Raw genomic sequence first — 25,528 nt, forward strand, 5'->3', positions numbered from 1 at the left:
GTTTCTAAAGGGAAAGGAGCAGGATTCTTATTTTGAAGGTCTACATAGAGAATGCAAGTGTTTTACTACAGCCGTGTGGAGACTGTGGAGCAAATTGCTTGATGACACTATGTATTATGTGAATATGGAAGTGGATGTCCATCTGAATGGCGTGAACAGGAGCTTGTGCTTCAGCATAATTAAGGTCGCTCACGAAGCGGTGTGTCTCGCGAGAGCATCTAGAGTTCAGTGGAGTAAGGAATCAAGCAGGTGAGCAGACGACCCACACGAGGCTCCGCTACACAACGTTCTGGGTCAAAGTTGAGGAGCGCGAGGACCTGTTCATGGCAAGCGACCAGCAAGGTATTTACTTGTGATTATACACTGTTTAATGTATTTAAGTGCCTTTAGCATGTTTACAGACAAACAACAGACTTAAATCCTTACTCTTGGCTAATGCAGTTCTCACGGTGTGAAGGAATGACTGAAACACTGAAGGAAACAGACATAAGCGCCCGTTTCATAGAGAACCCACCTGAGATCTCATTCACCACAGGTGCTGAGGTCACATATAATTCAGGCAGAACAGACCTGAACACACGATGGAGTCAAATCACTGCAAATCACCAGTTAATGGGTTGAAGATTCTAAACTGAACACTTTGTTATCTTTTAAAATTTGCATCTGCAAGATGTTAAAATCAACCGATTGAAAACGAGGGCTGCAGGAGTCATGATTTAACTATTTCGCCGCTGGCTGTTTGCAGGAACTTAGACTTGGGTCCAACATATCCAACGTATAGGCGGTTAAAAACTATGCCAAACCGGATTCTACCACGAAAAGTTGCTGCAATACACAACGACCAGGTGAAGAGGCGTTGGATGGTTAATACTGGTTAGCGATTTAAAGATTAGGCGAAAACACAGAAGTAGTAGACCCCATTCACGTAGAACTTATTAAACCGTAAAACAGAACTTACAGCACCCGTCAAACTGCGGCCAGCGCACGAACCCGCGTCTCGTTGAGCCGCTGTGACAGGAAGACGAGTATCGGAGGAGGCGGCGGCGAACTGTCCACCAGACGTTTGCTCCTCTTCCGTCAGCGCCTTGCTTTTAATTTGGTGCCATGGGACCAACTTCCGGTTATCGCAACAGGTTTTTCCACCGAAATCACGCGAGACTACCGACATCTGCTGGACAAATGAATGGGTCTGAATCAGTCTGCGTGTTTCACATAGTACATTTTGTATTTATATACTTATTATTACAAATATTCTTTGAAAATTTATATTAATTTACTTTCCAACATGTTCTAAATGTTTTACTATTATTTTAGTTATGGTTCAAATTTAGGATAGTGCATCAAGGGCTATATAGATATTAGTCATTCCTATTTCAATTCACATTAACTGATATGATGTCATCAGATGGGTTATCAGAGAATAAACATAGCATAAACATGTAGAACCAAACTGTAACCCAAGAAAGATTTCTCTACAAAGCTTTGTTTGATATATTGTTGTTATATTATTTTGTCTTTGACCAAACTGACATCTGAAGCATTGCATTTGAACCAGACTTCCCCTTCTGGTTTCTTGCACACTGTACTGTGCCTCATGAGTATTTTGTCAGGTCTGGCGATGATTACCGGTAATCATTTGATTTGTCATGCTTTATGTGCATTTATGTGTTTGTGCAACACCGGGGACTCATCAGTCTGCAGTGCATGGCAGCTAAAGTATGAAGGTCACGCCTTCACAAAACACCAAGCTGAAACTTTCACTTGGACGCTTCTATTGTGAGACGGTACAACATGTATTAGAAAGTATGTTATCTTACCTGTATTACTCAGCCGTGTGCTCTTCTCCTGACAGCACCATCATTATGGTTGTAGTGTGTATTTTCTGTTCTAATACAGATCTAGTATTATCACCTTTAATCACAATTAAACACTGCAGTTTAAATGTTTCTTGTTGCAGGAGTTCTGCAAGTATGTACAATAGCACCGATAGCATCTTTACTAGCAAAGTAGAAATATACAAACTAAATATATACTTGAATATAACTCCTTGGTTCCATGTTGTGCTTCCCTATGTCACAGTTGCTGGTGCAGTATCATATCACTGAGCCATCATCTCAGTGAGAGCAGCTACACCTATAACACAGTTTACCCCTGTGTCATGTAGTATTATCAATCACTTGGGTTATGAATAATAACCGGCTGTAAAAAAGGAGCAAATTCCGAACCCACTTGCTTGTCCTAGAGGGCATTAACCCCTAACACATCTGCTCTAACATAAATAATATTTAGGCAGGTGTTAAAAGCTGCACAATCTTGTAGCAGTCTCCTAGAAAAGTATGTGTTTAAATACTACATTTAACTTTTTTTTATATAAATACAAATACCATTACAGATTTTAGTTTCAACAGTTTTAACATAATGTTTAACGTGATTATGGAGGCACTGCTGGACCAAAAAGAAAGATCTTACCGTCACCATTGAAATATTCAATCAATTGAGAATAACTTCGGACATACTGTAGTGAGAGAGGACATAATGCTGACACAACCCTTATCAGTGCAACATGTGTAGAGATAATGGGGAGGCATAAAAGGAGAGGCATAGGTTACCTGAAAATAAGAGACCAGTTTAGTCTGATGAGCCTCAGTGGAGCTGGTGGGTTTCTGAAGAAAGCAGACGTACAGGTACGCTTTCCATAACTACTACCACTAAACAATAACTAACAAATACTCTATATGTCTATACTGTAAACTATTTACTGTAATATACTTTTCATAGTTACGGTTTGAAGTAGAGTATCATTGTAGTATTTTGCTTTACACTTTATTATTGCGCTGCCTGAAAATCTGAAATCTCAGTAAATTTGAGTCTTTATTTCCTCATAGAACCATTTTACTAATCGTTTAAACAGCCTTGTGTGGACTTAACGCTTCAGTCTGCTTTCACCTCCCGTCTGTCCTGAATAGACTTGGGTGGAGAGAGAAGTAGCAGGTGTGTTGAACAATCACTTCTAAAACTAAATAGGTAGCAAAACTCATTTTGTCATTAACTTTAAGTCATTCGACTTGACGTGACACGTGACTTTCATGTCGATCGGCGGTGGCTGTCAAGTTATATAATGTGATTCAATGTACTAATGGTAAAAGAAATTCTTTTGTATAACCCAAGCTTATAAAAAGCAAACATGGACCAGAAGGCATCTTACTTACTTACTTTAACACTGATGGTTTGATTAATCCACAGTTGCCACATGAGGAAACGCAGACTTGAGCAAAGATGAAAAAATCTATTAAAATCACAACACTATCAGGTGGAGATACAGAAGGTGGGGGTGCATTTAATATTAGAATGGCACAATGAAATAGGGAAGCAATTACAAACTGCTCTAAATATTTATATTACTTTTGTTTTTAGCAGAGAACAAGAATGGGTAAGTCTGCACTGACACATGACAACACAAAGATTAAGCATTGATGTTAGTATTATAAAGGGAAAGGTTATGTAATTGTACATTCTGTATAATGCAGTCATAAGAAAACTAAGGAAGAGACACTGAGTGTCGGATACTTTCAGCTGGTAAGTACAGCAGATCTTTTAATTTGAATAATCGAGAGTGTGTCACGGTTTTGTGCCCCCTCTACTCGACTGTGATGTCACTCTGTAAAGGCATTTAAATGAAAACCCAGACACAAACAAATCATCAAACCCCCTTATTCCCCTCCTGCAGTTTCGGTTCGCCACCGGGAAGGAAGTGGGGATGATGGCGGTGGGGAGTCTGTGTGCCGTCGTGCACGGAGCAGCTTCGCCCCTCATGCTTCTGGTGTACAGCATGATGACCAACACGTTTGTGGCCTATGAGCTGGAGGTCCAGGAACTGAAGCAGGGCAAGGAGTGCATCAACCACACCATTCACTGGGAGAACGGCTCCGTGTATGAAAAGGATGGAAACGGCACCATGGAGTGTGGGTGAGTCACTGTCTTATTGGTCTGATTCTTTTTACAGTTCAAGGCCTGAGAGCTAATGCTGCTTCACACTTCATTCTCTTAGTTACGTGGACATTGAAGCACAGATGACCATGTTTGCATATTACTACATTGGTATTGGATTAGGAGTCCTGATTGTTAGTTACTTTCAGGTGGGTGTTATCTTCCTATTCATGTTCAGCTTTCTGTTCAGTAGCGTCACATGTTATGTCATTCGATTGTGCTGTGATGTAGATTTTCCTCTGGGTGTCAGCGGCCGCCAGACAGACTCACCGGATCCGAAAGACTTATTTCAAAAAGGTGATGCGAATGGAGATCCGATGACCTCCGAAAGACTTATTTCAAAAAGGTGATGCGAATGGAGATCGGCTGGTTTGACTGCACCTCCGTTGGTGAACTGAACACGAGGATCTCAGAGTGAGTCCGGGTGTGCCATCAGGGCGCCGCTGGGGGGGGGCGGCCTGCAAATAAAATTTGTTTTATGACTCCTCTCAGTGATATCAACAAGATCAACAACGCCATCGCCGATCAGGTGTCTATCTTCATTGAGAGGCTCTCCACCTTCGTGTTTGGCTTCATGGTCGGATTCATCGGCGGCTGGAAGCTGACGCTGGTCGTCATAGCAGTGAGCCCTCTGATCGGTATAGCCGCTGGACTCATGGCTATGGTACGAGTCTGAGTGTCTAAAAGTCCATATCGGCCTTTTATTTTGGATGCTTCTGATGGTGATACTGCTCCTCCCTCCAGGGCGTGGCCAGGCTGACGGGTCGAGAGCTGAAGGCCTACGCGAAGGCAGGGGCGGTGGCCGACGAGGTGCTGTCGTCCATCAGAACGGTGGCTGCGTTTGGTGGCGAGCAAAAGGAAGCAGATAGGTAATATCACAAACAATACCATTCTAACTGTCCTGAATGGTCATAAAGGGACTAAAGTGAAACCCGTGGACAGGTACGACCAAAACCTGGTGGAAGCTCAGAACTGGGGCGTGAAAAAAGGGGCCATCATAGGCATTTTTCAAGGGTACCTGTGGTGCATAATCTTCCTCTGCTACGCTTTGGCCTTTTGGTATGGCTCTAAACTGGTCATTGAAACCCAGGAGCTGTCTCCAGGCAGCCTTATTCAGGTATGCAGAAGAAACATAGGACCCTACAGCAATTTTTGGTATTATTTTGTATTGATTCCTGCTGTGGCTGCTTGCAGGTGTTTTTCGGCGTCCTCATGGCAGCGATGAACCTGGGTCAGGCCTCACCCTGTCTGGAGGCGTTTGCGTCCGGCCGCGCAGCTGCAAAGAGCATCTTTGACACCATCGATCGGGTAAACTCGTGATTCTGCCCGAAGCAAAATAAGGAGAGGAACGTCCTGCACCGTGAAATAACCTTGCCGTTGCGTTCACAGGAACCGGAAATCGACTGCTTTTCAGAAGAGGGACATAAACTAGACAGAGTAAAGGGTGACATTGAGTTCCACGATGTCGCCTTCTACTACCCGTCACGGCCCGATGTCAAGGTCAATTTCTTTACCTTTAGCCTTTTGCCTTTAGTGTTCAGTTTTTCCAGAACAAGCTCATGAGTGACGCTGCATCTTTTGTAGATTTTAAACAGTCTGAGTGTGAAGGTAAAAGCGGGGGAAACCACTGCTTTTGTTGGACCGAGCGGATCCGGGAAGAGCACCACGGTCCAGCTCATCCAGCGGTTTTATGACCCGAAGGGAGGAACGGTAACGCTCAAACAAACACGGAAGGCCCGCGGAAAGTGAAGGCATCACTCATAAGAATCTCCCTGTCAGGTGACTCTGGACGGCCACGACATCCGCACCTTGAACATCCAGTGGCTTCGCTCTCTCATCGGTATCGTCGAGCAGGAGCCTATTCTGTTTGCTACCACCATTGCAGAAAACATTCGCTTCGGGCGCCCTGGAGTTACGATGGAAGACATTATCCAGGCAACAAAAGAGGCCAATGCCTATAATTTCATTATGGATCTGCCACAGGTACAGTACTCACTCCAGATGACGTTCACGACCGTTCTTTTAAACCACATGTAAAAGTAGGGTTCAACAAGTCAAACAATACATTACCCAGAAATTTGAAACCCTGGTGGGAGAAGGCGGCGGCCAGATGAGTGGAGGGCAGAAGCAGAGGATCGCCATTGCTCGAGCGCTGATCCGAAACCCCAGGATCCTGCTGCTGGACATGGCCACGTCCGCTCTGGACAACGAGAGCGAGGCTGTGGTGCAGGAAGCGTTGGACAAGGTGGTTCACCCTCGGGCACGTCACTTCAACCACCACACTGCGTGCCCTGACACTCGTAACAAAGGTTGCATCCGCAGGTGCGCACGGGCAGGACAACGATATCCATCGCCCACCGGCTTTCCACCATCAGAAATGCCGACGTCATCGTCGGCTTTGAGCACGGACAGGCGGTGGAGAAGGGAACGCACAGTGAGCTGTTGGAGAGACAAGGCGTCTATTTCACTCTGGTCACACTGCAAAACCAGGGGACAAGCAACACAGCTAAAGGTAGGATCATTATAGTCAGTACTTTATAATTAACACTTAGTGTGTTAATTATTGCCTTTAAAGCAGTAATTCATTCACTACTTTCTACCAGGTGAATTCAGTGAAGCTCCTAAAGACGATCCACCCTTTAAAGCCAGAAGCTTTAGCTGTGGAAGCGTCAGATCCAGCAATAGGTCAAGGTAAAATCCGCTGAAGAGCTTTTACCCCGTCACTGTGGTGTCTGTAAACTAATTTCATGTCATCTGCGCAGGAGTTCTTTTCGTTTCAGTTCTGGGAAAACATTGTCAAGTGACCCTGAAGTTTTATCAGACAGCATCGCAATGTGTTCAGACAAGGGAATGGCACTAGAGGACGTAGGTCTGCTGCTTAAACTTTGGCATATGTGAACTTGCTAAATGGCGGTTAAGAGATCCAAGTCATATTTTAACAGAACCATGTAGAGGATGATGAAGATGATGATGACGACGAGCACTTAGAATCGGCCCCAGTGGCTCGTATCCTTAAGTACAACCAACCCGAGTGGCCCTACATGTTACTGGGCTCACTGGGAGCTGCTGTCAATGGCTCAGTCAACCCCATCTATGCCATCCTGTTCAGCCAGATCCTGGGGGTAAGGGACGCTCCCCCAATGATGCCGCCATGCTCCATGCTACTATTCAAAACCATTCATTTTTATGGGCATCATCTTTGTGTTTTCAGACTTTTGCCATTAGTGACTTGGATGAACAGAGGAAGCAGATCGACGGGATATGCGTCCTGTTTTGCATCGTGGCTGTGACGAGTTTCTTTTCGCAGTTTTTACAGGTTTGTGTGAGCGTTTTTTTGGGTCACTGAGTTGGGAGACGAGGTTCTGACTTGCTGGTTTTCAGGGTTACGCCTTTGCGAAATCTGGAGAGCTGCTGACTCGGCGCCTGAGGAAGGTGGGCTTTCAGGCCATGCTGAAACAGGAGATCGGTTGGTTTGATGACCCCAGAAACAGTCCAGGAGCCCTGACCACCAGACTGGCCACTGATGCTTCCATGGTGCAGGGGGTAAGGCAAAGATTTGTACGGTTGAACACATATAATCAGTGTTTTTAGTGATAACACAGTCTGGTTGTCTTACATTTGGCTTCTTCAGGCGACCGGTTCTCAGATCGGCATGATCGTGAACTCGCTGACCAACATCGGCGCCTCTTTCATCATCGCCTTCTACTTCAGCTGGAAGCTGACGCTGGTGATCATGTGCTTTTTGCCGCTCATTGGGCTGTCCGGAGTTTTCCAAGCCAAAATGCTCACGGGGTTCGCAAACGAAGATAAAAAGGCCATGGAAGCAGCCGGTCAGGTAAGATTCCCTTCATTCACCATTAATTCACGAGGTCTCTGCGTGGCCACGGGCTGCAGCATAAACACTGCACTGTCTCCCTCAGGTTTCTAGTGAGGCCCTTTCCAACATCAGGACTATTGCAGGATTGGCCAAAGAGAGCTCGTTTGTGGAGGCGTATGAGCAGAAGCTTGAGCTTCCGTATAAATCAGCTAAGAAGAGAGCAAACATCTACGGCATCTGCTTTGGCTTCGCCCAGTGTGTCATCTTCATGGCGTACGCTGCTTCCTTTCGCTTTGGTGGCCACTTGGTGACTGCTGACGGCTTACATTATATGCTGGTTTTCAGGTTAGCAAAAGATCTATCTTTTATGGGCGCTTGAGCTTCTTGGGGCTTTAAACCAGACGTTCCACCTTGCGTCTGCAGAGTGATTTCTGCGGTAGTAATCAGTGGGACGGCGCTGGGCAGAGCCTCCTCCTTCACGCCAGATTACGCCAAAGCCAAGACTGCTGCTGCTCAGCTCTTCAAGCTGCTGGATCGAGTTCCAAAGATCAATAATAGCCCCACGCACGGAGGAAAATGGGTCGGTGACATCCCTAAATAAGAAGATGCTGCATAGTAAGATCTATAATCAATATTAAGCCTCGCTTTTCGTTTTCCAGGAAAAGTTCCGAGGTGAAATCGAGTTCCTCAGCTGCAAGTTCACTTATCCAACACGACCACACACCCAGGTGTTAAACGGCCTGATTGTGTCTGTGAAGCCTGGTCAGACTCTGGCCTTTGTTGGGAGCAGTGGCTGTGGGAAAAGCACCAGTGTTCAGCTGCTGGAAAGGTTCTATGACCCAGATGAAGGCCAAGTGGTGTGTAGACTAATTCAGACTTTTAACCAGTCGTCCGAAAGCCCTTCTAATTCCTTCGTCTGTCTTTTTTTTTTTTTAGATGATTGATGGCTGCCCGTCTCATACAATCAACGTGCCGTTCCTGAGATCTCAGATTGGCATCGTGTCCCAGGAACCTATCCTGTTTGACTGCAGCATAGCTGAGAACATACAGTACGGCGATAACACACGCAGCGTCAGCATGGAGGAGATTGTAGAAGCTGCTAAGAAAGCCTATCTTCACGACTTTGTGATGACCTTACCAGATGTGAGTGGGAACATTTCAGAACGGCTGCATGGTTGTTACGTCCTCCCAATTCGTTTCTCACTTCTAATGTATTTGTAAATGGTAAAGAAATACGAGACTCAGGTTGGTGCTCAAGGTTCCCAGCTATCAAGAGGACAAAAACAACGCATCGCTATTGCCAGGGCCATCGTGAGGAACCCAAAGATCCTGCTCTTGGATGAGGCCACCTCTGCCTTGGACACAGAGAGCGAAAAGGTACCTTGTGCATCACATCACTATTTATGCCCTTCTACGTCATCCTGACAAATTGTTGCCTTTCTGCAGACTGTTCAAGCGGCTCTGGATGAAGCAAGGAAAGGCAGAACCTGCATCGTCATCGCTCACCGGCTGTCCACCATCCAAACTGCTGACATCATCGCAGTGATGTCTCGTGGCGTGGTGATAGAGCAAGGCACTCATGATTACCTCATGGCCAAGAAGGGGGCATATTATAAGCTCTACACAACAGGTGCCCCTATCAGCTAGGTGCCGGCACTATAACGAGCAAACGGATGTTCCTGTAAAGCGTTTATTGTATTTTGTAATGAATGATGTTGTGTCATGGTATCTATTTGTATAGACAAAACACAGATTCGATTCGGAGACTAGATTTTGTAGCTTTAAAATAATATTTTTGTGGTGATAAAATTGTGTATTTATTTGCTCTATTAAAACATATTTTTCTTTCAACTTGGACTTTACCTTTATCCAGTTGTGCGTGGCCTTCTTCTTTTGACCACTAGATGGCGATATATCATAATAAAGCCATGGGGTGTTGTACGATACAGACACTTGAGGTGGGTTTGGGTATGATAGGTGGCGGTAATGCACCGTTAAGGATGCAGACTGCCTCTATCACTAAAGAAGAGAAAAAAAAAAGAAAAACAAGACGGACAAGAGTCATTCTACGTCACGTCCGGTCCACAGTCCCCGCCTTCTGCGCGCGGACCGCGGATATTTGAAAATAACGGCTGCGTCTATAACAGCGATTATCATCAAAGTTACTGGAAACGTTCTAAAGCCTGTGAGTATTTGTATGTACGGGTTTAAGAACCCGCGTTATTAAACCAAATGTTTAAAGAAGTGACGTGCCTTATTTTGCTGCGCAGGAGACGGAAGCTTTGGATAATATGTATGCACCTAGCTAGCTCATTGTAGCAATTGTGATAATTATAATTAATAATAATTATACGAAAAGGCCGATGTCTTCATTTGCTTTGGTCGTGCCTAAATGTTACTCAGTGATATCTTGAACTAAACTAAACTTCTTAGTTTGTCTTTTACACAGCTTGATGTAACTAAACCGAGTGAGTTGCAAAACCTCTGTTTGTTTCTTAGCGTCAGTCCCATCTTGAACTCTGATATGGCATCCATTACTGATCCGGACATCACTGTCAAGTTCGCCAGTGCGATGGAGGAGAGACACAACAATCGGCTCAAAACGTTCGGGGAGATATTAGACACAACTACCACGCTGTGTCAGTCACACATAGTGTTTATGAAATCTGCACTTGGTAAGTTCTATGCATTCCGTTACGCTTTTACCTAAGCTTTTTTAATAGCAATCACTGAAGTTTTCCTTGCACAACGCCTAACAGAAATCAACTAGTCACATAATTTTCTGTTTTTATAAAGTGTAAAGGCATTGACTAGGCAGATACGGTATAGAAATTTATAAGCAATATAGTCATTCACCTCATGTTTCTCAAATGTGATTGTATAGTCATTTAGTGATGTTTCTTCGTTTTGTGCAGATACGTGTTTAAAGAAATGCAAGGAGGATGAGATCCTCTTTAAGAGCGACCAGTCATTCAAAACAGGTGGGTTTCTACGTTAGGTTCAATATTCATCCCTGTCTCTCACCTCTAGCAATGCATGTGTTTGCATGCTGCAGTTGTTTACGTTGACCTTTCTTATAACAAAGCTGTTTTAATTTGCTAAAAAATTCACAACTTTCTGATCAACAGTATAGATCCATAGAGGTGTTAAACTAATTGAGCATTTATTTCCTAGATTTGGAGCGTAAAAATGACCTACTGAAAGAGAAACGACGTGTCATTTCTGATGTGATGGCTGAAAATGAGCAGAAGGAGATGCAGAAAGATGAAATTATTCGGAAGATAGAGAGACGTAAAGAAGAACAAACCCGAAGGAAACAGTGTAAGTAGATATTTGACAATATAATAGATTTTTTTTTTATTAATGACGTTTACCACTCCTTCATTATTATTCTTATATTAATTATTAATTGTTATGGAGCTGATGTTAAGCAATGATGTAAAAGGATTTTTCAGCATAGTGAGGAAGAAATCAATTTCTACTTTTATACTGGTTTATTTACTTTTGTACTGTACTTTTTTTTCTTTCTTTTACAGTAGTTGAATCCCAAAATAAAACAAACAAAGAGCGACTCAAGAATCTTCAAAAAGCCAAACTGATGTTTCAGGAATTTTTAAGACTGGAGATACGAACAATATGTGGAACAACACAACAGGTTAAAGGTATGTCCAACATAAAATAACAAAGATCAGTCAAATTAGAACAGGGTTTGTGTACTGGTAGAATTGTTTTATATAATCACCAGCGAACGCCCACATAATCCATGCACAGCAATAACTGTACATGTGATGTAATGATTGAAATTAAAATACTAGGTATAGAATAGTATGTTATGATTTCTGTAAATACTATAAATTAAAGTGAATGTACAGAATGGTTTTGTTGTCTTTGTAAAGGTGAAAAGCTGCAGTTTGTTTTCCGAAATATCAACCCTGCACATGAGGACAGTGCCTTTGTTGTAACAATGGGACTTAAAGATGATGGATCCTATCAAAGTAAGTTAGAAACAAAATATCCTGTCTTTTGAAAACCTGTAACATTAGACATTTGTGATATGTAACAAAATTGCACATGGCTTGCATAAGATTTACTCGAATCTTCTATTTCTACAGTTGTGTCGAGTGACCCCGTGCTTGAATGTTTACCAGTGTTGGAAAGACGTCTTCAGGAGACCAATAACTTACCAGCATTCCTGGCCAACGTCAGGAAAGAGTTCATCTCTCAAGTGAACCGCTGATATAAAAAAAAAAAAATTAAAGGACCAGGTCCTTACAGCAGGATCAGCATGTATTGATTTATTTTGTTATTTTTAAACAGCTCCTTATTCAGTAGTTGCATATAAAACCTGTATAGTTTCACTTGGCATGATTTCTGGTGTGATTAGTAAATATTTGGCACAAAAGTTGATTTCTTGTGGTTTTGTTCTGTTTGAGAGTCTCGATCAGGCATCAGATGACTTGATGCTGTGTAATACAGGCAGCTCCTCAACATAAGTAGATGGAAAATGGCCAGTCTGTCCGTTAAGTTCCCCAAACCACCACCCATTGTCTTCTTTTGTGTAGATATCCAGAAGATCTCCTGTGTAACAAGCAAATGGTTGAACAGGTCTGTCACCACTGTTTAGATTTCCATAGAAGTGCAGCTTACCCTCTGTTAAAGGCAGCTCATCATCATGTTGAGGTGTGAAGTTGTATAGGGCCTTGCACTTCCCGACACTGGACAGCTCTGATTTACTTTGACCTGAAAAGTGTTTTTCATTGCTTCTTAGGAGAAAGAAAAAAAGCTGTGTTTCTTAACAAATCTTGTGTTTACCTAGAAATGTTACCTTCTTTAACGTCACCACCTCTGTGAGGCAGGGTTTCGTCAGGAGCGTCTGCACATGCTGTGCCTTCGCCTCCATGTGTGGAAGCTGAGGTGCTGACCTGCTCAGTGGCGCCGGCCGAAGGCCTCTCAGTCTGCTGCGTGGCAAACTGAACAGGTCCTCTGTAAATGATGGAAGCTCTTAGGGACTGTCGCGACCTCACTCCTGTCCTCCTTAGTTTGATCGGACGGCTCAGTTGAACAACGCTGTGCTCACAGTCCTTGGAAGAATATTTTAGGTTTTGTTTGAGCTGCATAATTTTTCTTCAGATAGGTTTAAAAGCGTTTAAAAAGAGTAAATGCACACGAGACGTAAGCAGGACATACTGGTATCAGTTCACTACATTCTGTCCTACTAATTGTTTCATTTTCATCAACATCTGTTTCAAATTAAAAGTCAGTTTTTAATGAAATACCAGTTTTCCCTCTATCCTCTGATATAAGCAGACAGCTAATAAGGGGAATAATAGTTATTTCACTAAAAGTCTTACCCTGTCTTTCCATTTCACAATGTTGTCAGTAAATCTGTGAGAGTTCTTGGGTTTTCTTTCCAGTTCAGACAAAGATGCAGTGAGTTTGCAGTGAGTCGCCTCCAGGAGGTCCAGTTTTAGAGTGCTCTACAGGTGAGAGGACATTAGAACGTGCTTCACCGAATCAAATTCAAGTAAATATCCATCTGCATACATCACCCACCCACTCAGCAGTCTGTCTACATGCCATGCACATTTACCTCATCAAGCTGCTGTTCTGCTTCCTCCAGGTTCTTGTGGTTGGAAAATGAAGGATTTTCAGAGTATGTTTTTATCAGTTTTTCAATTCCTGTAACAAGAATGACCTGTGTTGAGTTTATTACAAATCTTTGGATTTATTTGCACCCTTTAAATGAAGAGTACACTCAACTAGCCTTCACGGTCGTTCCTTGTTTTTGTTATGTTGTCCTGTAGTCGTTGGAGTTTGTGTTTTATAGCTTCTCCTCTCCTGTCTTTGCTCATAAGTGATTTGCTGTCCTCCTCCTGGTGTAAAAGACAGATCAGAAATTTAAGCTTTAGTAAATCAGAAATGAATTGAAAATACTGTCGTTTTCGTGCTTGACCACGGTACAGCTTGACTATCTGCAGGTCAACTGTCACAACGACACCTCCTGCGGAGTTGAATTGTGTGTCTTTGAATGGGTGAGTCACTAAATCAGTCCTAGTCCTGACACTTACAAAATAATCTGTCATCAGAAGCTCCACTTTGTTATCGTCAGCTGCCGTTCTGCTTTCCTCTTCTAAGACTTCTATGTCTGCGTCCATGTCCACCTTTTGGACCAGCTGTACTATCTGTGTTTGACCCTGTGCGAGGCAGAGTGTAGGTTACTGTGCATGATGGGATGTATGCACTGGAGAGCTGGCCGGCTGTGGAGATGTCGTACATGTTTGAGGGTCTGACCGAGACTGGACATGTGGAGGCTGTATTTCTTCAGCATGTTGCACAGAACTTCAATTCGCTGCTTTTCCAGCTCCTGTAGAATCTGAAAGGAGAAAGCACGATAGCATTGTGATGCTTCCTGCACACAGAAACATGGACTTGTCACTTACTCAACACGGTCAGTGACCTGTTAAGGTTTTAGTTCCACCCGGCCTCTACATCTCACTGGCTCTGTATAAGAACATTGTTTCACACCTGGTAGCAGGCCTTCAGTGTATTTTCCCACTTCAGTCTGAGCTGATGTCCGTCCATGTTTACGCCAAAGTACTCCTCATCCACTCGAACCTGCATCTCTGCCGACTTCGTCAGCCTGTTAACCATCTGTAGTTTAAAGCGGACAGATAAACCCCCCAACCCAGATAATGACGGGTTCTTGTGAAACCTGCGTGGAGCTGGTGTGCTTTACCTTTTGTTTCTCCTTTTCTGTGGAGATGTGTTTGTTGTTCTCTACAAAATTGAACAAAGCCTCGTGTTCTCTTGTCAGACCGTTCAGTTTCTTTTTCATCTGTTTGAGCAGAGAAAATATGGATTTTACAAAAATGTATAATCCTAAACTTAACATACAGTGAAACTATTGTTTACCTTGAGTTGTTCATTCCAGTTAGCGGTAACCAGCTTTCCAGTTCGTTCAATGACTCGGTCAAGCTGTTAAAAGATATTAAAGGTTAGAGATGATGAGCCGATGTATGCAGATGAATAAATCAGTTACATACAGGCCTCTTCCTCTTATTATGCTCGTCTAGGACTTGTCGTAGCTCCAGATTTACTTCTTCCTGAAACGCGGCTCCTAACGACCTGGAAACAACAGCACAGCGTGTTACATCCAACTCTCCCCTGCCTTCGTTCCATGGGAGGACAGGGCCAGTTATGAGGTGGCTGAAAACTACCTGTGGGCGTCTGCTCTGGAGTACATCTCATCTGACACATGACACCAGGCGCTGTAGGTGGAACTGAGCGGAGAGGCAGCATGAAAAGGTTAGAGCTGGGGGCTAATTAGCCCGACACCTGCCTGTGTTCTGATCACGTCTAACTCGCCGGGGGCTTGTTATTTCCCGTAATATCATCATTCCTCCGTGCCACATGGCGGCCGGGCCCCAGGAAGAGGTCATGTTAAATGCAAAACAGACAAAAGACTGAGGCGATTACGCCTTCACTGTGTCACGTACTTGTTTGACATCCCTTTGGAGGCCCTGATGAGTCTGGTGGCAAGCTTCTGTAGCCCTTTAGCATAGTTTAGTTCCAGCTCGGCTCTGAAAGAGCAGGGAAGGTCACAGGAACAGGACACTGAGTAAAACAGTAACGTCTGAAGCCGTTAAAAGCGGAGTCTGAATGCTGAACCTACCTTTGCTGGAAAACGGTGATGAGCTCTTTGCAGAAGTTCTCCCCAGTCTTTGAAAAGCGTTTCAGGTTTTGATAGAGTTGGTTATACTGCATGGACAAGTGAGTTCAAATGAGAAAAGGCTAAACGTGACTCAAACCTTCAACTGTTACTCCACAGAGTCGAGCTTTTGCATAAATACTCACAGAGCAGGTGCCGATAGGGTCCTTCATCTTAAGGCTGCGGCTGTTTGTTGACTTTGAACCCGGGACTTTGAACACCCTCCTCCCAAAGTCACACATGCGGAAATCACCTGAGCCGGTGTGAGTACAGTACAAATAAAGTCCAGTGAGGGGAGGAAAAAAGAAACCAGCAGCGTGAACTCAAGTCAATGTTTCACTGTGGGCAAGAAGGGTTAATCAAAAACACTAAATATATTTATATAAATACATCAAAATGGGTATGAAGGCAGTGAAGGGGACAAAGTCATAACGAAGCTTTCAGCTGTTGCTTTGAAACTCTCAGCGATCACAGTAATTATAACAAAATCAGAACAGATTTATTGTTTCATGCTGTATAAAAGCAGAGCCTCTTCTAATAAGTCACTTTGTAACTTTATTACACTTAGTAAAACATTTCCCACTGCTTCCCCACCGGCTGCTGCAGAACTGGAGACACGGCTTCCTTCCTTTTAGGTTCTATGTCCAACCTGAAAAGGGCTGAAAAGCTCAGTTGATCCTTGTGAGAATCCTTCCCCTTGGCATGAGAGAAATTTAATGCAGCATCTAGTAGCTCAGGTTGTATAAACGTTGGCAGTTTTCGATTAAACCTCTTTTTAATCCATGAAGCGATTAGTTAAGACGACAAATCAATATTTAGGAGTCACACGTCAAACAGACAAGTTTGCAGTCTTCAGATTTTTTTTTTTTTATTGAATTATTCAAACAACTCATGCCACGTCTGCCTCATCGGAGAGCAAAGGGCCTTTAATGGAAATGTACCAGAATACTTAACAAAATGCCTCGATAGGTAATACAGCATCCAGCCATATCTGACGCGTACACGGAACACTGTTATTGACATCTCATATACAGCTTGAGTGCAGAATGTTTGTATATTAAAATGTGAGTAAACGCCACACGTTACAATCCATCTGAGGCGCATCGTTGGGGGGGGTCGAGGGGGAGATGCCGCACGAAAAGTAAACCCAGATCTTCATTATTTTGCCAATATCGATTACTCGTATTATAATTTGTGTGGTGTGAGGGGGAAAAAGACAAGCTGCGTTGTTGTTGTTCAAAGGTTATTTCATCTTCAATACTGACATCGACGTAGAACAGCTGTCTGACTACCATCTGCAAATATGTTTATAAAAATAAATAACATAAAAGAGCCACAAACGAAGAGAAGACGCCCCGGCCTGTTCAGGTAGCATGCGTGCACTGTAGAGTGAAATGCTTTCATTCATCGGCTAAACAGACGGAGGCTGGTACCAGTAAGAGTGCTCCGATAGCTTACTGAGTGCAAATAGATAGATGAGGAGGAAATTAGTAAAGAATGGAACCCATAACAAAACTGCATCCACATGAATCTTTTATGAACTTCCAGGAGCAGACAGGCGACGCTGCTCGTGTCTCCGCCACGCGCTCTCGCTCGCTCACACGCACACAGTTTGATGGACGGCTCCAGTGAGGATCAGTTCAGTCAGTGCTCGTCTGGATACGGCGCCCCCGTCAGGTAGCCGTTGGTCCCGTGGTTTTTATTGGTCCCGTTGGTGGTGGTGGTGGTGCTGTGGTGCTTCTGGGCCGGCGTGGGGCTGTCGTCCTCGTCGGAGCTGGACTCGATGTCGCTGCGGTCGTCTTTGGACACCTGGGGGAAATCACGGGGGAAGGTGGAGATAAGATTTTCCCATTAAGAGCCTCGCCGGCGCCATCACCGGCGGCGGCCATGCACGGCGGAGTGAGAAATGGGCCTTTGCCCGTCCTGTCAGTTCACGACGCTACAAGCTGTAAAAGCCTCAAAATCCATGCGCGTCTAAACAGGGCAGGTGCTGATCCGAAACTAAGCTCAAGCTTGTTTTATTCTTACTAATAAAAACTGCAAGAAAAAATAAAGCTGCTCCACTTTAAGGCTACTCACATGTAGGGGGTTCCATTTTCCCACCTGCAGCGTTGGGGACGAGGAAAAGGGAAAAGTCCGAAGTTATGATTGTGATGCCTGCATGTTTATGTGCAGAGATCAGGCAGGGGGGCCGCCGGCAGTGACTCACCTTCCCTCTGGAGATGGCTCGGCACGCTGTCCTCACTATGAGGTAGGACCAGAAGGTGTGAAGAAGCTGCAGCAGGATCAGAAGCAGGTTGAACACCCACCATGACGGGTAGGGCCCTACGATGTCCCAGCTCTCGAACACGGTGGTGTTTAAAATCCTAGCAGAGAGAAATTAAACGCTAAATAAACCGTATGGAAGGAAAAGGTGATTTGTTGACATTCACATTCAGTCACATTTTATGGACCTATAGTTTCTAGGCCAATGCTTTCAAATGGCCGTCTGTGAGACCGCCATGGCAACAGCTTTACAGTGATGACAGCCTCTCACCGGTGGTGGGGGCAGGCTCCAGCCTCGTGCAGCACGACGAACACCTCTCGTCGTTAGAGACAAACGGACCTGAACGCGCTTCCCCTCAATTAAGCGGTTCACTCGTGAAAAGGCGTGACACTCGACGGCTGCTGATCGGCAGAGGACGCCGTACGCGCTTTCAAGGACCGGAATGAATGTGGCGACTGCGAGTAGCGTCAGAACGCTGCGATATAATTGGCAATTATACTCGGAAATGCTTCTCTGTCACAGCAATTTGGGTAGATTAGATTAGCCGCAGTTTGCATTGTTAAACGACTCCATGCAAAACTGTCAAACTGTAAAAGCAGCGGCGCAGACGACAAAAGGTCCCGATGACGGGAAACCCTTTGAAAATGTGACACGACGAAGCAGGAACTATAATGATCTTCCTTTCATTTGATGATTTGTTTGGATTTCTTTGGGAGGTTAATGCTGCTGTAGCCATAGTAACTATTACTTAGCAACAAAATTCACAGAGATGGAACTCAACTGCAAAACACTGAGGACAAGGTAAAAAGCAATGAGGCGGCTGAGCTATCGCTGCTTACAGCCATTAGAGGGGTGGTGATTGTGGCACACGGGGAGCTGAGCAACACTCACCAGACAGGATAAAGTCCCAGCCTGGAACTTATGAAGAGGATTGCGAACATTGCAAACAGAAGGTTGCACAGCATCTGACATTTGGCATAGTTCGCCATCTTGGCAGCCTGGAGAAGAAAAATCACCATTAAATTCATCGAATCGTGCACTGGATGCTTCAAAAAAAAAAAAAAAAAAGAGAGAGCTGCATTCAAATTTAGATGTGGATGCAAACTCCAAACACTCCTCCCACGCAGCCTTTCCCTCCAGGATCCCATCTGTCCATGCGCTGCCTTCTCGCCTTCCCTGCCGCCCTCACCTCTATCAGCACGTCGGCCGCATCGTGGAGGCACATGACCAGGGTCCCGACCCGCGCCATGTTGTTCACGTAGGAAAAGGTGATAAGCGAGATGGTGGCCACGTGGTGCAGGAACATGATCAGGAAATCCTGGGGACACAGCGGTTGCGGGATACGTCACAAAGTGCACCCTGGACATTCTAGGACAGCGGAGGGCTTGAACAGAGACCACTGTGTTTACGGCTTATGGACGCTGGATGTGTGGAGCCACTGTGCTAGGTGCTACGACCGGTGGGGGAGGCGCCGCATGTTTGTCTCTCTGTGACCTTGAAAGGTGTTTGGAGCCAAGTTCAGAGACTCAAATCAAAATCATGGGGATCAGGGTCCTTCAGAATAAAACCTCCATTCACAGCAACTGAAAATATATACAAACATTCAACTCTTCATCTAATGCAAATTCCACAGTCCTTTACTGTAGGTGTTTGGTATAATCACATGCCAATGAATAAAAATGCTGCCAAACTTTTTAACAAACTCAAAATCCTCTGAACCTGGCTTCATGGGGGAAGAGGCCGCTAAGTCCTGAATAATCAGAAAAAGCAACAGAGCCGTAGTAATTGCAAATATTTGCTGGGATTTGTGCCAAGGGTTGAGGATGAGAGAGGAGGAGCAAGATGCAAAATGAAAAGAGAGGCGGAGAGAACATACTGGGATCAGCAGAGGGGGGTGCAGAGGACCTCCTCAGTGTGGGACAATGCATGAAAAGACTGAAAGGAGAAACACAAGGCAGATGAGAGATGAGGAGCGCTGCTCGGCGTGCAACGCGCGGGGGGGTGGAGCAGAGCTGAGAGGAGTCACCAGCCAGATCGTGGCTGGAAAGCATGCGAGTGAATGCGCGATGAGCCGAAAACACGAAGTACTCTTCATAACAACAACAAAAAAAAAGATGATGAAAGTGGGTGATGTTTGCACAAACTGATGCAGTGATGCTTGTTGCAAACACAGATCAATGATCCAGCGCAGCTCAGGGTGAAAACCCTCCTGTTTCCACCAGGACGACCTCCTCTCAGGTGAGATATGAAAATCACTGAATCCTTTCTATGGCACGAGAACATCATTATCAAAGTTCAGGAACTGGCGGAGTGGTTTGTCCAGAAGCCTTTAATGGACCAAACGCTCGGGGAAAGTTCATGTTTGACAGTAAATCCTGCTCCTTTCATCCCTTTCAACCCTGCAGAGAGCAAATAGCGTCGCTAGGTCACAGCGGCGCCGATAACGAGTGTCAAAATTCATACTCACCTTCCTCCTGATGTCTGTGAATTGTGAAAAGAGCAAGGACAAGTAGAAGGACAGCTCCAGTATATAGTAGTAATGGATGTCCACAGTCAGCGGCTGCAGAAACACACGGGGTTGAAATAGACGTCTGAGAGTCGGCGATGCGCTCAGTAAAGCAGCTCATCTGGCTGCGTAATGACTACGAGATGGGAGGAAATTGCTGTTATTAAACGAAAAGACTTTTACCTGGTAGGGGTAATTGTACCAGCACTCTTTAGTGTTCCATAACCACGGAGTCTGCGAAAATCAAACGTTATATTTAGAAGCAGAAAATATCACAAACATCGGGGGAAAGGTAAGAGCCTGAGAACTGATGCTGAAAGTATTACCAGTATTTACAGTAGTACCACATGCCGGACAGGTACTTGGAACTTAAAAATACAGTTTTTTGTTAATGAAGCCAAACAACACGTATCCAAACTTTGAATTAAGGCCACAAAGGGCACGCTCCATTAACTACAACCTCCACGCAGCGCTAGGGCCGTTCCCACACATCCAGCAGGAGCTCAATATTTCCTTGTTCCTGTATTTAACATCTAACACAAGCAAGTCAATATGAACCCTGGAAAAGGAATAATTGCCTCAGTGGGTCCTGAATCAAATCAAAGTAAAATACTGGGCACAGTAGCTTAATAGAAAGTTGTCAGTGATTACCAAGGATCCGGCCTCATATTAAGTCCTGAGTAACGACTTATTGATAATGATATCAGGGGAATAAAAATAAATACCCCCAGTGTTATAAAGTACGTGTCCTGCTCCCGTCTGCAGACCTGCTCTATTAATAAACCCCAGACACTGGAGCCTGCAGCGGTGGACGGCCACGGTTTGAACTATTTGCTCAAAGTGCTTTGTCATGCAACCTATTACTCGGAGATTTGCTCCCTTCCGCTACCTCGATTATTGCTTCGCTGATGAATCGATGTATTTGATGAATATATGCATGAAATATGTTAATGCACCTCGCACGAATGATGAGGCCACCGGGTCGCCGGATGCGACCGCCGCGTTTAAGAGGCCAGACGATGCGTTTGAGGTCTCAACTTTCCTCAGATTCTGAATTTGCCTGGAGGTTTTAACCAGTCACTCAGTGGACTGGGTTTTTTAACATTTATGTAACAACGTTATTTTATTGGGAGTATTATTAATTAGACTTTATATGAGGTTTGATTATTAAATATACACCAGAGCTTTTATTTTATGCAGTGTCGCTGTGACCAGACCTCAGTCGGTTCCACAACCACAGCTTTTTCATGTTGGCCGTGAACCCTTTAAATAAAACAGCTCTAAACCTCAGTGACTCATACTGACACTAGCAGTCATTACACTTACTGCTGCTCATTTGTTTGCCAGTAAAACGTACCTTTTTAAGGAATCGCACTCCGTAGGTAAATATGTAAAGGTAAAATGTAAATCTCCACCTGAAACACATGAAAGGAGAAAACGGACAAACGTCACAAATGCAGCATTTACAATCAAGACTAATCAGACTAGTTAATGTAGTTGTTGCTGTTGTGGGGTTCTCTCAGGCCAATCGCTAAAAATGGGACATCACTGACTTCACGTCGGTGAAGTCCAGAGGACGCGGCGCTCACGGGGTCCGGTCCGGATGCGGTGCCACATCCAATAAACAGCTATAGACATGGTGAGCGCTGAGCTCGCAGGCGGAGGAGGAATGGCTTCAGCTGACGCTTCAGTTGGAAAATGTGAATATTTAACTCCACACTGGTCAACTAGGAAACTCTGGACGGTGGATCGGACACAAACGTCTGATTTCACGAAGGGAGTAAATTTCAAATGTTAAAAAAGAGAATTAATGTAACTGTGGGAGTCAGTGCGTCGTCCGCACCCGTGGGCCTCATGCTGTGATGCAACACACACACACATCCTGCCTGCCGTCAGGCCTGTGGCGGCACCAATCAGCATTTGCACATTTTCAAAGGTTGGGCTGCGTGGCTCATGACTCTGACCACAAATCAAGCAGTTTTACAGCTGCAGCCTGTAAAAACACAACAGTGCATGAAGACCTCACAGGAGAACCCCAGGTTAAAGCAGAGCTCCTCAGCAGAGCAGGTACGTGAAGGTGCTGCTGTCAGTGCAAGTTGCCATTGAACTCGTTAACTGAGTTTAATTGCGGGGGGGGGGGTGTAAAACCAAACTAACCAGTCTACCTGATGCCATAATGAGCGTTGCATGGCAACTGGTCCATCAGGCCTGCAACAGCCCTTTGCTACGCTACTATAGAACTGCTGTCGTATACGTTCTGTCATAATGACTCACTCCGCAGACGAAGGAAACAGACGGTTTGTGCCAATACGCAGCGATTCTCGTCTAAATCCTGACGGCCACTCATGAGTTGCTGCCCACGATCCGGCAGCAACTGGACGATTGCACTTTTAATGAATCGCTGCCTGTTAATGGTTGTGCTTAACAGAGTTAGGTTCATAACCAACTGGTCCTACATAAATATATAAACTGAATAAAAGCATCATTGTGAGGAGCATGCGTGTCGCTCGTCTCTCAGCGTGACTGTTAGCATCTGCTGAGCACTAACGCTTATTAGCTGTGCGTTTCTACTGAGCTGCTTCTGGGGAGGTGTGTGGTTGAAAGGCATGCAAATGATACACCTACGTATGAGTTAGAGGAAGAGTGACTTTATTAATAGTGTGCGTGGAGGTTAATGTGTTTGTTGTGCAGTTTTAAGTTCATTTTTGACAGACTGACACATGAAAAGGGAATAACAGGACTGTAGCCACCGTTTTTGTTATTCCCGTTATGCTTTTTACTTTTTTAAGATTAAATGCTTAAATTATAAAGCATTAATGCCACATGCGTAAGACTCAAATGAGGAGTAACTTCTGTCCGTGTAATGAAATAACGCTGCTCGTATCTAGTGATACGTCAAGTGCCATTTGTTCCTAAGCAAAAAGAATGATATAAAAAATATAAGACAAGTTTCTATTGTAAAACCAGCACCAGATATATGAGCTCCAACAGCTGCTACCCACACTCCATCCAGGCTTCATTATTTCCCACCCAAATGTGTTTGCTTCATATTCTTAATTCGTACAATGGAAATAATAGACAGCAGATCAGCTGTTGTCACAACTGAGATCCAAAGAATGCTATCAGTCTGCAGCAGCTGCGCTCGAGAGCTTAATTAGCGCTCGGCCGCTGCTGGAAGGACTGACGCCGGCCAAGAGCAGAGGCAGAAAATCTGGCCGAACTGTGAAAAAGCCTGGCGTTGTCTGCAGTCACCAGCGCTATGTGTAGACGTAAGTACTACAATGGCCGCTTCAGTGGGATGAATTAAAGCTAAGAAGGTCCAATAGGCCCGCGGGTCTCACAGAGGAGCACAAACCCAGCCTTCTTTTGTATCAGGAACAGGTTTACTTCTTTACACTGCGCTTTGAGGCCGTGGTGTCGTCCACTGGTCCGAGCGCCGGCCTTGAACGTCACGCCGCCACGTAAGTGCAGATTAGCCGGTTCCGTATCGCGGCCCGAGCGGGTCCGCTAGGTTTGCACTGGGACGTTAAAAACAAGCAGCCTCGGAAAACAGCTGAAACATTTTCCACTGTTCCGACCAAAAAATAAACAAAACCAGCATTACTCACTATTAGGAACAAAACGTGTCACTTCAGGCACGTACAGCATTTCCCTTCATTTCCATATAGTATGAAAATAAAGGAGGAGACGCATGACGGGGCATCAGGCCTGCTTTTACTGCTGCCACGCCGTTATTGATGAATGGTGTCGCAGCGCAGCTTATTTGAATCAATCTCCACTCACAACTGCCTTATCCACGAACAAGCGGAGTCGCCGCCGCCGCCGCGCTAATTCCTTCCACATCATCGCATTGCGAGGGAAACGAAGTGCGGCTGAGTGGAAGCGGCCTTACATGCTCTCACAGAACCGGGCCAGCGTGCTCGGCTTCTCCTGGTTGCGCCGCTGCCGGAACCAGCGCTGGATGGTGCGGACGTCCCAGTCGAGCTGCTTGGAGAGGCCCTCCAGCCTCTTCTCGTCCGGATGCTGGCGAGAAACAGACACGTCGATGCGTTAGACGCTGCTCTGACCGTGCGCGGACTCGGGGGAACGTCGCGGGCGTCACCTTGGTTATGGCGGTGAAAACCTTCTCCAGGATGGCGTTGGGCTGCGCCTTCTGCGGCCCGTTGGCTTGGATCTTCAGGCCCGTGGCGCATGGTCTCGCAATAAACCTGGGGGGTCAAAGGTCAGGTCACGTTCAGGCATCTAAACATACAGTGGAACCTTAACTCATTTAATCAGAGGGAGGTCTTTGTGACCTCTGCACATGTGGCATCAGCATTAACCTCACTAATGGGGTCGTTTCTGCATATATTAAAGTATAATAGAACATGGATATTATGGCCGTAACATTATCTACCTCACGTTATTTTCACTTTTTAAATAAACACCAGCTTTTTTCAGGGATTAATGCTGATTGTGAGGGGGTTTAGTGTGGAAACCGAAGGCCTCGCTCACTACTCCCTCAAGAGACTCCTGACCCACATACGCATCACAAGCCTCGCTGTGGCCGCCGCGACCCCGTTCCTCGCTGTGGACCGTTGACTGTACAGTGACGGTGAGCGCTATGGTGATGCAACGCGCATCCTGTCGCAACCGGAGCGGCAGAGTTATAAAAAGCCCCGAGAAAGAGAGAGGGGCGCGTGCTCGCAGCTCCGACGGGGCTGTGACCGCGCCGGGCAGGTACGCGGCAACTTGGCGGCGCCGCGTCCGCCGCCGGACGCGTCGGATGCGGCGAGCGCGCGACGCTGCGGGGCCTGCAGACGCGAGGGCGATCGCCCCCCCCCCCCCCCGGTGATCCGCGGGCGAACGGCATAGGATGCTATTGTTCGAGCAGCAGCCCCGGCCACCGTGGACGTGCTGTATCATTCGCGGGGAACATGTCGGCGACACAATAAAACCGCATCTCAAGTCAGACCCACCTTTCGAAAACCAGGCGTATCATAAAGATGCAGAACGCTAAAGGACACGCCAGATAGAGGTCCTCAGCTTGCGGGAACGTTGCCTCGTCTGTGTTTTTTAAGTCAGCCCAGGTTACATTATGCGGGAGCCAGAACCTCTCGTTCCAAAACCACGCCAAAATACCGGCCATCTCCGTGCAGCGGACACTGTGACCGGGTCGGAAGGGAACGCGATGGGCCGCTGTACCTCGGAGCTCCGTCCCAGACGATCTGACCGTGAACACTCCGCCGATGAGGAGATATCCGT

At 45.5% G+C, this 25,528-nt stretch overlaps 4 protein-coding genes across 10 annotated transcripts; 2 read left to right on the forward strand and 2 right to left on the reverse strand.

Annotated features, from left to right (window-relative positions):
* Nucleotides 1-2: 2 nt before the first annotated feature.
* Nucleotides 3-9,672, forward strand: abcb11a (ATP-binding cassette, sub-family B (MDR/TAP), member 11a). 4 transcript variants are annotated; one of them, XM_029137095.3, is made up of 29 exons: nucleotides 3-845; nucleotides 3,244-3,325; nucleotides 3,415-3,430; nucleotides 3,528-3,576; nucleotides 3,728-3,966; nucleotides 4,049-4,136; nucleotides 4,219-4,284; nucleotides 4,334-4,401; nucleotides 4,480-4,651; nucleotides 4,732-4,856; nucleotides 4,930-5,104; nucleotides 5,182-5,295; nucleotides 5,377-5,487; nucleotides 5,572-5,697; nucleotides 5,767-5,970; nucleotides 6,062-6,232; nucleotides 6,310-6,499; nucleotides 6,591-6,678; nucleotides 6,750-6,852; nucleotides 6,930-7,109; nucleotides 7,199-7,303; nucleotides 7,369-7,530; nucleotides 7,619-7,822; nucleotides 7,908-8,149; nucleotides 8,228-8,384; nucleotides 8,464-8,661; nucleotides 8,741-8,947; nucleotides 9,035-9,181; nucleotides 9,251-9,672. In XM_029137095.3, exons 2-29 carry the CDS (start codon nucleotides 3,277-3,279, stop codon nucleotides 9,449-9,451), a joined length of 3,957 nt encoding a protein of 1,318 aa, XP_028992928.1. In that variant the 5' UTR covers nucleotides 3-845; nucleotides 3,244-3,276; the 3' UTR covers nucleotides 9,452-9,672. The 4 variants fall into 4 exon arrangements, with proteins under 4 accessions (XP_028992928.1, XP_028992929.1, XP_028992931.1 ...); XM_029137096.3 differs by having other exon boundaries at nucleotides 3-342; XM_029137098.3 differs by lacking the exons at nucleotides 3,244-3,325; nucleotides 3,415-3,430; nucleotides 3,528-3,576 and having other exon boundaries at nucleotides 3-342.
* Nucleotides 9,673-9,827: 155 nt separating this feature from the next.
* Nucleotides 9,828-12,211, forward strand: spc25 (SPC25 component of NDC80 kinetochore complex). Of its 2 annotated transcripts, none has more exons than XM_029137111.3 (7): nucleotides 9,828-9,989; nucleotides 10,304-10,479; nucleotides 10,720-10,785; nucleotides 10,979-11,125; nucleotides 11,341-11,466; nucleotides 11,701-11,799; nucleotides 11,917-12,211. In XM_029137111.3, the coding sequence occupies exons 2-7, from the start codon at nucleotides 10,329-10,331 to the stop codon at nucleotides 12,039-12,041; spliced, it is 714 nt and encodes a 237-aa protein (XP_028992944.1). In that variant the 5' UTR covers nucleotides 9,828-9,989; nucleotides 10,304-10,328; the 3' UTR covers nucleotides 12,042-12,211. The 2 variants fall into 2 exon arrangements, with proteins under 2 accessions (XP_028992944.1, XP_028992945.1); XM_029137112.3 differs by having other exon boundaries at nucleotides 9,963-10,097.
* Nucleotides 12,049-16,212, reverse strand: nostrin (nitric oxide synthase trafficking). Of its 3 annotated transcripts, none has more exons than XM_029137099.3 (16): nucleotides 15,659-15,769; nucleotides 15,477-15,562; nucleotides 15,301-15,384; nucleotides 15,022-15,084; nucleotides 14,848-14,929; nucleotides 14,717-14,779; nucleotides 14,541-14,639; nucleotides 14,330-14,455; nucleotides 14,079-14,177; nucleotides 13,873-13,998; nucleotides 13,569-13,677; nucleotides 13,395-13,483; nucleotides 13,156-13,281; nucleotides 12,630-12,885; nucleotides 12,452-12,544; nucleotides 12,049-12,382 (listed from the first exon to the last, which is right to left on the reverse strand). In XM_029137099.3, the coding sequence occupies exons 1-16, from the start codon at nucleotides 15,752-15,754 to the stop codon at nucleotides 12,246-12,248; spliced, it is 1,734 nt and encodes a 577-aa protein (XP_028992932.2). In that variant the 5' UTR covers nucleotides 15,755-15,769; the 3' UTR covers nucleotides 12,049-12,245. The 3 variants fall into 3 exon arrangements, 2 of the variants coding, with proteins under 2 accessions (XP_028992932.2, XP_055360959.1); XR_008693392.1 differs by having other exon boundaries at nucleotides 12,326-12,382; nucleotides 12,452-12,564; nucleotides 12,727-12,885; nucleotides 15,659-16,212; XM_055504984.1 differs by lacking the exon at nucleotides 12,049-12,382 and having other exon boundaries at nucleotides 12,617-12,885; nucleotides 15,659-16,212.
* A 151-nt stretch (nucleotides 16,213-16,363) lies between these two features.
* cers6 (ceramide synthase 6) lies at nucleotides 16,364-25,412 on the reverse strand. Its single transcript, XM_029137105.3, has 11 exons — nucleotides 25,243-25,412; nucleotides 24,387-24,492; nucleotides 24,177-24,307; nucleotides 21,642-21,699; nucleotides 20,468-20,518; nucleotides 20,246-20,338; nucleotides 18,968-19,096; nucleotides 18,670-18,776; nucleotides 17,722-17,878; nucleotides 17,592-17,615; nucleotides 16,364-17,321 (listed from the first exon to the last, which is right to left on the reverse strand). The coding sequence occupies exons 1-11, from the start codon at nucleotides 25,410-25,412 to the stop codon at nucleotides 17,157-17,159; spliced, it is 1,191 nt and encodes a 396-aa protein (XP_028992938.1). The 3' UTR covers nucleotides 16,364-17,156.
* Nucleotides 25,413-25,528: the final 116 nt, after the last annotated feature.

Source organism: Betta splendens, chromosome 21, assembly GCF_900634795.4.
Source record: "Betta splendens chromosome 21, fBetSpl5.4, whole genome shotgun sequence".
In the NCBI taxonomy this organism is placed as follows: Eukaryota; Metazoa; Chordata; class Actinopteri; order Anabantiformes; family Osphronemidae; genus Betta; species Betta splendens.

Bases quoted from the DNA above. Each gene is read 5' to 3' on its own strand.
- nostrin (XM_029137099.3), bottom strand. From the start codon at position 15,754: ATGTGTGACTTTGGGAGGAGGGTGTTCAAAGTCCCGGGTTCAAAGTCA. The intron at 12,886-13,155 runs GTAAGACTTTTA...TATTCTTCCAAG, and splicing joins TTGTGAAATGGAAAGACAGG to GACTGTGAGCACAGCGTTGT. The intron at 12,383-12,451 runs GTAAGCTGCACT...CTTGTTACACAG, and splicing joins TGAGCTGCCTTTAACAGAGG to GAGATCTTCTGGATATCTAC.
- cers6 (XM_029137105.3), bottom strand. From the start codon at position 25,412: ATGGCCGGTATTTTGGCGTGGTTTTGGAACGAGAGGTTCTGGCTCCCG. The intron at 24,308-24,386 runs GTGACGCCCGCG...GTTTCTCGCCAG, and splicing joins TTTTCACCGCCATAACCAAG to CATCCGGACGAGAAGAGGCT. The intron at 20,339-20,467 runs GTAAAAGTCTTT...GTGTTTCTGCAG, and splicing joins GGTACAATTACCCCTACCAG to CCGCTGACTGTGGACATCCA.
- spc25 (XM_029137111.3), top strand. From the start codon at position 10,329: ATGGCATCCATTACTGATCCGGACATCACTGTCAAGTTCGCCAGTGCG. The intron at 10,786-10,978 runs GTGGGTTTCTAC...TTTATTTCCTAG, and splicing joins CGACCAGTCATTCAAAACAG to ATTTGGAGCGTAAAAATGAC. The intron at 11,467-11,700 runs GTATGTCCAACA...GTCTTTGTAAAG, and splicing joins AACAACACAACAGGTTAAAG to GTGAAAAGCTGCAGTTTGTT.
- abcb11a (XM_029137095.3), top strand. From the start codon at position 3,277: ATGAAAAAATCTATTAAAATCACAACACTATCAGGTGGAGATACAGAA. The intron at 7,304-7,368 runs GTTTGTGTGAGC...GCTGGTTTTCAG, and splicing joins TCTTTTCGCAGTTTTTACAG to GGTTACGCCTTTGCGAAATC. The intron at 7,823-7,907 runs GTAAGATTCCCT...TGTCTCCCTCAG, and splicing joins CCATGGAAGCAGCCGGTCAG to GTTTCTAGTGAGGCCCTTTC.